The following is a 9,629-nucleotide window of genomic DNA, read 5'->3' as shown; positions in this document are numbered from 1 at the left end:
GCCCACTGCCTTCACCAGCTCTCCATGCCAGGGCCTGACTCAGAGGAAGTGGCTCTGTTCTAAATGACTTGTGGTCTATCATGGACGCAAATGAGCGACTGAAAATGCAAACCCATTTGGTTAGACTACAAACGAGGAAGGAAAAAACACCCTAAGCCAAAGGAAAGCCTAGTCATCTCTGACCAGGAAATGGGATTTCATTGGGTTAGTCACTTGGCGTGTGAAAAGATTTCACATCTCCGACATGAATCAGCACATATGTCTTCTTTCTGATGTGGTTTTTGAGTGATTCATTCACATTGTCCTTTCCGTCTTGGAAGAACAGGCTCATGGCAAAAAGAGGGGAGCATGTGGGAGGATTGCAGCAGGAGAATTGTGTTATAGATAATTCTTTGGATGGCTATCTGTGTCTACAATAGTGAAGGAGGTGCTGGTCACCCTTTTCCGGCTGTTCTTCCCACACTCTGAACTGTTTAACCTACAACAAGGTAACACCTTTAGGCTGCCAGGTTGTGAACAATCTCTTCTGTTGTTCTTTCACTTCCTCATAGATGGTTACTAAATGTTACAACAATTGTTCTTTATAGTATAAAATCCCTTTATAGTGTAAAATGTTTCCTTGCCCAGCCCTGGTACAGGAATAGTAGGCAAACAGAGATTTTGTACTAATAAGGCTGTAACTTTGTAATTTAAGCCTTTACGTCCTTGATAAAGATACAATATAATATTTAATGCTAAACATATAGACCTAAAGTAAGTATAAAAAGAATTAATTGCAGAATTCATTATTTTGCGAAAGACATCAACTTGATTTTGTTGACTCAGTGCTGAAGCCTCAACTGAGTTTAAGAATGTATTTTTTTGCACAGAACAAGGGTTGTGTATTTTCTTTTCTATTTCTTGACATGCAATGTGTTTCAGCTAAAAGCCTTCCTCTGGGTGCTGAAATAAAATACAGCCACAGTTAATAAACACGACCTGTCCAAGTTCACATTACAAATAAAGAAATCCAATCAGAACCTCTCGAAAAGACAATTCAACTTTGTCAAATTTTAATTTAAAAAAGGGAAAGGACTAAATGATTTGTATTCTCACCTTTGACAATGCAACAGTGTCCCTTTACTTTATGTAGGCCTATTCAAATTATGTTAAATTAAATTAAACTGCTACTCCTACTACTCCTAATAGTTCTGCAACTATTACTACTACAACCACTACTACTACTACTTTTACTAATATTACTTAGTTTTTCCTGCATTGTAATTCAGCTCTTAGCTTCTTTAGATAATACAGTTTAGCTTCCAACTCTGCCAGTTAAACATTTCAACTAGAAGGGTTTTCAGCAGTGCAGGTCAATGCTTTTGGCCTTCAACATTTTTCAGACAGGTAGTCTCCCATTTCTGTATTTTCAGCAATTTCTTGCGAATCATTTCAGCTTTCAAACGCATTTTCTGCAGGAAATACATTTTCTAATTGTAGCTACTGCCCTCTACCGAGTAATGACCCTCCAAGGAGACATTAGTGGGTTTAAATGCGGCTGTGGTGACCTCTGTCTGCCGCAGGGAGAACGGCTCCACTGCTCAGCTCCGGAACTCCCGAATGGGCGACGTGAGGAGGATGGTGGCCTAACGGCGAATACTTTTATTTTCACAACGTTATCCTGACAGTGTACGTCGTGTAATGTTGACAGCCAACCGGACTCATCAGCAGCTTCACTTTCTTCTGGTGACAATAATTAACTGTTTGCCACACTGCATTCGTATTAGTATAATGTCTTTGCACCCCGGCCCCGTCAGAGTCAGTTGGGTTAAGTTACGTAGCTAGCCGTTAGCTGTTTGTCGAACGTTACTTAGTTAGCCGAGCTGACCCTTTGTAGCACACAAGCTAGCTAATGTTTTGTTCGGTCACTAGCTTTCAGCGGCTGTCTGCGTCATCACCACAACGGGCACCCTGACCACCCAGCCGTCTGATGGAAGGGTGAGGGGAGCCATGCTGAGGTTCCTCCACATCCCTTTAACCGGTAAGCTAATAACGGGTGGTTACGCTCGTTCGTCAATTAACGCCACCTCTGACGCAGGACCATCTAACATATGTAACGTTAACGATAGCTTATGGTTCATGTGATTATGCAACAGGATAATTTTACTTAAGTTAGCACAATTCCTTTGGTTAGCGTACTAATACATTGTAAAGAAAAAACGCCATCATCTTGTATCTGTTTATTGGGGCCATCAAACGTGAGCTCAAAGTAAAGCAGTCCAATACAACAGCCCTGTAATAAATGTTACCCTCATTAAGGTTATGATGTTCAGTGGTTGTTGTAGAGAGGTGCTGTTACTAATGTATGGTTATTTTGGGTTGTGGTGCTGTTGTATTGTTTTGAGGGGTATTATGATATTTTGGTCAAGCTCATGCCATGGCTAAATGGGGTGAACAAGGTGAAAATCTCAAACTACAGCCTTTGAAAATAACTATAAAGTTGAATCGACTCTTCTCACTTCTTTCAACCGAAACTGAACACACTGATAAAGGGGGCATTCAATGCAGCAGTGTTGTATTAGATCATATTAGTTAGTGTAATGTTAGGTGTACCTAATGAATTAGCGACTGAATGTTAATAGTTGACATTTCTAATGGATTTTAATCTGTATTTTTTGTTTGTAATTTCCTCACAGGCCTGTTGGGTGTTCTGTGGGATGGAGTTGCTGCTTTTGGTATGCCTGGGATTGATATAAACCTGTTGCATCCATAGCTGGTCCCACTCTCTCTGTCTCTAAGTGATTTTTCTCTGATCCACAGGTGGGGTCAGACTAGTGGACGGGGAGAACAATTGTTCTGGCAGAGTTGAGGTGCTCCGCCATGGCCGGTGGGGGACTGTGTGCGACCATAGCTGGGACCTCCGGGAGGCTAATGTGGTGTGCCTGGAGCTGGGCTGTGGCTTAGCTGAATCTGCCCTTCATGGTGCAATGTTTGGTGCAGGCAGTGGAGAGATCTGGCTGCGCCATGTCCAGTGCTCCGGACACGAGGCCAGTTTGACACGCTGTGCTGTCATTATTCACAGTAGCACCTACTGCACCCATGAGAATGATGCAGGGGTGAAATGCTCAGGTGACAGCCCACTCTGTTCACGCGTTTTATCCATCAAGGAGCAGTGCGAGATGGTTGAGTGATTTCTGCTGGGTTGATTCATAGAGGCTACTCTGGTCAGTGACCAGTTGGACATGTATGCATACAAATTCATATTCATACTGCATACAATTTTCAGGAAATCTGAAATTGTCATCCAAACTCTTTTCTGCGGTGGAATGAGTTCCCAAACTCAGCAGAATCCCACTCTGTCTTCAAAACTCACTTGAGGACCCATCTCTTCTGAGATTACTCTCTACCCTTATTTACATTTTATAATTGCATGATCTGATTCACATTTTGTGATTAATCTTTACTCACAGGTACCCTTTTAATGCCCACCCTCACCCTCCTGTCACCTCACACTGTGCTCTCTCCTGGCGAGGCTGTTCGCTTTGGCTGCAGTGTTTTGTTGGGTCACCACCTCAGTGACTTCCACCTGTACAAGCATGGAGTGTCTACACCACTGGTTACACAGAGGGCGGACCAGACCCAGACCAAAGTGGAGCTGACACTGTCCGACATAGAGACTTTCCACCAGGGCAGCTACAGTTGTCTTTACAGGATCAAGGGCGGCTTCCCCTCTCAGCTGCTGAGCTCCCCACCAAGCAACTCTATAAACATCACCGTTGGTGAGTCACAACCGCATCGCCTTATCTAACTCTGTTGCACCAGTGCCCACTCCAAATGTCTGTATTACCCTGAATACCATAACCAATTCAATTCCTTTTTGAACGATCACAGTGGAACTCCTGACTCCCCAACACTGGTACAACACGTCCACCGAAGCCCCGGCTGGTTCCGTCATTAAAGGCCACAATTTTAACATCACCTGCTCCACCCCGCAGCAGTACCCTGGAGGTTCCTTCCAGCTGCGCCTGATCCGCTCCAACGGCACAGTGCGCCAGTCCCTGCCCGCCCTCAGCCCGTCCGTCACTTTCACCTTTCCCAACGCCCAGAGCTCCAACGAGGGATACTACTACTGCCTGTATCGGGTCCAGCTGGGTGGACGCACCTTTGTCTCCAGAGAAAGCCAGCCCCTGCCTATAGCCATCAGAGGTGACACTGATAGTATGATAGACAGATTAAAGATCAGTAACATTGGTAAAGAAAAGCATACGTATGTGTTGCCTAAAAAAAACAGGACACCAAATTATTAATATTTATCATTTAAATTCTATGTAGATATTCCTGTACAGATTTTTTTATTTTTTTTCTGTTTCTCGTTTTCGACTGTATTTGAATCACATAGCCGCAGCGGTAGATGAAATCCCATTTATGAAAACCCATCCTGTATGTAACGTCTCCTCCCCTCCTCAGACCCAGATCCAGTACTGAGTCCAATGGTGATCAGCTGGCTTGTGTCCGGCCTGACATTTGTTGTAGCTGTCATCGTTTTAATCATTGTGGCCAAGGTGCTGTGTAACAACAACAAGAAGAAGCCCACTGAACTGGAGCGAGAGACCAGAACCTGTAAGTTCCTTTGTCCCTTTTCTCGATAACGTCCTGTATGTCTGCCCGGACTAATGGATGTGCTTCTGCTTCCAGGTGTGGATAACACTTATGTTGCCTTATCAATTAGCAAGCTATGACGGGGTATGCAGGCTACCATATCACTAAAGGTATTGAAGGTCATGATTGTTACACATAACATATATTTTTCAAGCATTTTGTTTTCGTAATTAATTTAGATCAATTTGTAGTGTTTTTATTCAACAAATGATTTTTTTGTTAGTGTCAAAAATCCACATTAAATCTACTGTGATTCATTGTTGTTTCAGTGAAAACTTGCAAGGAGGGGTGAATGTGTTTTATAGGTACTGTAATATTTGATTTGTCATTGTCCGTGGGCGTATTCTGACTTGTGCCACACTAGTAAATTAAAGTGAAGCATTTTGTTTCATCCTTTTAGCAGAATCACAAGTGAGAGGACGTTCAGGGGGCTCGGACAGCGTCCATCGTGGATTCAGTCGGCAGGAGACGTAACGCAGAACCAAACCGCTCGGTCGGTCATCCATCCACCTCTGGAAAGAGGCACCCCCTGGACCCAGTTCAGTAGTCTGGATAAGGCAGTTTTTACTGGACTAACATTGACCTACATCACACCAAACTTCAGGCTAGTGGTACTGCTGGGAAATAATGGATGTGATTGGCTTTAAAGCCTTCTATTACGATGAGATGTGAACTAAAAGCCACAGTAGATTATTTCCAGTTCAATATCTGTAGGGGTTCCAGCTAGACTTCAGATTTGGCTACTGCCATGACACCAGATGTGTCGAGTGACTAAAAGCTAAACTGGGGAAACTGATGCAGATCCCTCAGGTCTGTGTAAATGCATTGTAGGACATTTGTTATTTATCACCAAGTAACACAAAAGACGGGCTCCACTAGCTTATTATGTACTCGCTTCCACAGATCAATGATCCTTAAAGGATTAGAAAGTGTTTTTGTATTTTAAATCTAACCCAATGCATCTTCTGTCATTTACAATATGTAGATCACTGCACTTGAAGTTAATAGAAGCTGTAGTTCATTAAAACGTGCTGTTGTTGGAGCTTCTGGGTTCAATGAGTTTTGTTTGACAAATATTTCTGCATGAACTGTAGGTTGATTTATCGCACCAGATCCAACGACATAAGAAGGGAAATCTTTCAACATAATAGTAGATGGACTGCACTTGCAACCACTCAAAGTGCTTTCACACTACATGTCATCATTCATATGCTGATGGTAGGGGCTAACATGCCCACCATCAGGACTAACATTCACACACACCGTAGGCACAACTTTGGGGTTAAGTGTCTTGGGGACACATCGACATGCGAGACATGAACCGCCGATCCTTTGATTGTAGGACGGCCCCGCTCTCCACTAAACCACAGTCGCCACAGTAATGCATAGTATAATTCATTTATTTCTATGTCCTCAATTGCTTAGACTTTGTTGCTTTTGAATAAATTACTAGGTGCTTCAAATGTTTCCATATGCAAGCTCTTTTAATAGTTGAAATTATGTAACAGCAATACAAAACACATCACATCAAACTCTACAGAATGTAAAGGTTGGATAATATAAATGTAATATCTCGACTGGAACAAAGCATAAACATGTCATTACAGCTTGTACAAATGGTTCAATTCCATATTTTCACCCAAGATAAAATGTTACTACTTATTAAATGCTGAAAAAAAACCAATTAAATCCCAATTATTCCTACAAAACCACTTAGGCACTTGTAATACAGCTGGTCTGAAAACTGTACTTTTTAATATTTATTTCTAACTGACAAATGGAAGCAGTGTTTTGATACTCAACAGCAGATTGATTAATGCACTGTGACACGAGTTTAGCCGTTTTGTTTGGTTTCGAAACATGGACCCAATCTGTCCTATGTATTTTAGTGCTAAGAAATATATCTAAAAGTTGATTAAAATTTGGTGAAATGACAAATTATCTTGATGGAAGCTCAATTTTAAACAATGGCCTATGAAGTCTGAGAGATTTGTGTCCAATTTTTGTATGATGTGGATTAAAAAAAGGTGAGATCTTCCCATGCAGATAGATTCATTGTGAATTGCTGAGACTTCCAGTATATTTAATTGACTGAGGCTAACGACGATAAAATGGGGTTGACTGGCATTTTGCTTGCAGTTTGAGATTCCTTACACGCAAAAACAAACCTTAGTCAACATCAAAATGTCTCTTTCTAAATATCAGACATCTTATGATAATGACATCAAGATCTGTGGAGATATAATATGCAACTGTGGCATAATATCTGGAAATGTAATGTAATTTCTTGACATATTTAGCCCTGCAAGAAGTGGTGCATTGTGCTGTGGAGGAGCTGTGGATGATCTCACTGAATCTGTCCAGGTAAGAGGAAGAATGCTTCTCTGTATTTCTGAGTGATATGTCCTAATAAAGTGGCATCTTCATCTTTTCTAGTAGTGGTCATATAGTAATGCTGGTTGACTATTATACCCAGAAACATAAGCAAGCAAGTATACTGCAACTATAAAGCATAAAAATATTGCATCTCAATTGCAGCCCAATCTCAGCAATGTCTAAAATAAAGGCATCAACCAAAACACATTCATCCAATTAAACCACACAATTGTATAATATCCACATCCACTGAGCATGAACGAAAAAAAATCATTCTATTGCTTTGAGGGAATCATTTGACTCCATACTGGAAAAGACTAAGTAGAGGAAGGCTGCCACAGCCAGGAAGAACACAAACTGAACCCAGAGTGGGATGAGGCGAGATGACTTCGCTGCCTTCGGAGCCTCTGGAGATTTCATGGGTGTCGGTGTCATGTAGGAGTTACTGTAAGTCGACGGTTTGTCGTACATGCTGGGCCTGAAAGAGAATGTAAATTATCCTTGAGCACATTCAAAAAAAATATAAACATAATTGGCTAAATGTACTTGTCAAAAGTAAAGTGAGTGTTACCGTTATAGTTTACATTATTCAAATGTTATTACTGATGCATTAATGTGTACGTAGCATTTTACTGTTGCAGTTGGTCGAGGTGGTACTCGTATAACTTTATATATTATGCTGTTGGGTAGTTTAGTCGGAAACCACATCATAATTTATAAACTCATACATTTTGGATGTAAAATCTTAATCTTTAAAGTAACCAGTCACTATAGTTGTCTAATAAATTCAGTAAATATTACAATATTTACCTCTGAAATGTAATGGAGTATAAAGTAGCATGAAATGGAAATAGTCAAGTAAGGTACTTGCAGTAAAGTAAAAAAGGTGCCACAAACAAATTTGCTAATTTTAACCGACACTATTTGACTTTGTATAAATACACTTACTCATCAACAAAATCCCTTCCTCTGTATTCAGGTGTTGGCCGTGAGTAGCTTGAGTAGGATTGCCTGCAGAGAGTAACATAAAACAGAACGTGTGGAAGCTTCTCACCAACTGAGACAACAACTACTGCAAAGATGTACATATTTATACAACTTACTCATGTTCAAATTCCCTCTCACTCCACTCTGGTCTGGACCTCATGTAAGAGCCACTAGAGAGACAAGAAGACGTTTTTATTTTTCAATTTGGTTTACTGAAATATAAGAAAGGCGACGAATGTTTGGAGCTGACATTGGAGGACTTAGAGAGAACTGACCTGTTTCCTGCACTTTCACCCCTGACCTGCAAAACGGCAAACAGCGATCAGATGTAATGAAGTGTTACACCAGTGTTGATACAAACACTGCATTTAATTTACATTACGTTTCATTTATATTTGTATCTCAGGCCCTTCCATGGGACACCCCTCCTCAATAAGATTGGAAAAACAAATGAGCAGTAAGTCCCTTTTCATATGCACATGTGATTGTGGTCTGTATAAATATAAGTATAATTTACTTGACATAACTTTATTTTGTTGTCAAAATCAGGCAACAAAATCTCTCAGACACTGGCCACTCAACCTAAAAGTTTAGGAGACCCACAAATTCTAGCTGACATGCAAAAGGACATTTTCCCCCTAACAGTCTTCATCAAATATTTATCTTTATTTATAAGGCGAGTAATAATAATAAAACTAAAACCTGCATGGCCAGATTTACTTACAGGTGTACTGTATTCATAGGTGACTTCCTCTGAAATGAAAACACAAACATGAGGTTAAATGTCAGCGCAAGTCTACATTTCCATTACACCATTACCCACACAAGTACAATAATTGCTACCCAAGTATATTTTGCCGCCCTTAAACAAAAGACATCTGTTCATTAATACAGTTAATAAATCATCTAGCTAGTTAGTGGTGGACCACCTGATCAACATCCTCTCTTAATTAAAACACAATAGCAGCACAGATGTTTCCAGTCTTTTGGCATCTTATTTAACAGACAACTTTAGAATTTGTTTGTAACAGTACAGTTATAATGGCAAAATATTACAGTTATAAATATAGATTATATATTATCAGACTTCTGGTACATTTGTGGACTTGTGTATGCACTATACCGTCGCATTTATTTATCAAAGTAAAGCTTCAGTATTCAACTGTAGGTGTTAGATAAAAGTATAAGTGACCCTCTTCTCTGTAGTAGGTTTTATCAGATGATTCTTTCGGTCGTTTCCCTTTGGCCATGGCCTCCTTCAGCTTCTTCTCATACAGACTTCTGGTGGAGTCTGGGAACAAACAAAAAGTCATTTGAGAGATAATGAACAAGTGTACAAAGACAAACACAAGAATTCAACCACTATTACAGGGGTAGAGTGAGTTAACACGTAGCGGGAGGCCTGTGAAGTTAACGTTGATTCAAAAACGGGCGCAAAGTGAACGTTGACTGTTGACTGCGAGTCACTCACCGACCACAGGCCCGTGCTTTATCCCGTATTCATCCAAAAGGTCGCTAATGTCCTGCGCGGATTTACTTCTTAGCGAAGACATTTTTATAATTGCATTTACTCGTTCAGATTCCTGTGATTTGTTATTTTTTTGGTGTGTTCCTGTTTCGTTATGCTG

General features: G+C 40.6%; 1 protein-coding gene across 3 annotated transcripts; it reads left to right on the top strand.

Annotated features, from left to right (window-relative positions):
• The first annotated feature begins 1,467 nt into the window (after positions 1-1,467).
• LOC116382545 (uncharacterized) lies at positions 1,468-5,681 on the top strand. 3 transcript variants are annotated; one of them, XR_004212724.1, is made up of 10 exons: positions 1,468-1,725; positions 1,912-2,020; positions 2,676-2,714; positions 2,800-3,108; positions 3,450-3,758; positions 3,871-4,185; positions 4,447-4,599; positions 4,675-4,748; positions 4,908-4,943; positions 5,039-5,681. XR_004212724.1 is itself a non-coding variant. In XM_031845688.1 (9 exons), exons 1-8 carry the CDS (start codon positions 1,681-1,683, stop codon positions 4,716-4,718), a joined length of 1,323 nt encoding a protein of 440 aa, XP_031701548.1. In that variant the 5' UTR covers positions 1,468-1,680; the 3' UTR covers positions 4,719-4,748; positions 5,042-5,681. The 3 variants fall into 3 exon arrangements, 2 of the variants coding, with proteins under 2 accessions (XP_031701548.1, XP_031701546.1); XM_031845688.1 differs by lacking the exon at positions 4,908-4,943 and having other exon boundaries at positions 5,042-5,681; XM_031845686.1 differs by lacking the exon at positions 4,908-4,943 and having other exon boundaries at positions 1,469-1,725.
• The last annotated feature ends 3,948 nt before the right edge of the window (positions 5,682-9,629 follow it).

This window comes from Anarrhichthys ocellatus, unplaced genomic scaffold (genome assembly GCF_004355925.1).
Source record: "Anarrhichthys ocellatus isolate YVR2014 unplaced genomic scaffold, GSC_Weel_1.0 scaffold5, whole genome shotgun sequence".
NCBI classification, from domain to species: Eukaryota; Metazoa; Chordata; class Actinopteri; order Perciformes; family Anarhichadidae; genus Anarrhichthys; species Anarrhichthys ocellatus.
Note: the sequence above shows the minus strand (reverse complement) of the source record. Positions and strands in the feature narration are given on the sequence as shown.

Bases quoted from the DNA above. Each gene is read 5' to 3' on its own strand.
- LOC116382545 (XM_031845688.1), top strand. From the start codon at position 1,681: ATGTTGACAGCCAACCGGACTCATCAGCAGCTTCACTTTCTTCTG. The intron at 2,715-2,799 runs GTATGCCTGGGA...TCTGATCCACAG, and splicing joins GGATGGAGTTGCTGCTTTTG to GTGGGGTCAGACTAGTGGAC. The intron at 4,186-4,446 runs GTGACACTGATA...TCCCCTCCTCAG, and splicing joins CCTGCCTATAGCCATCAGAG to ACCCAGATCCAGTACTGAGT.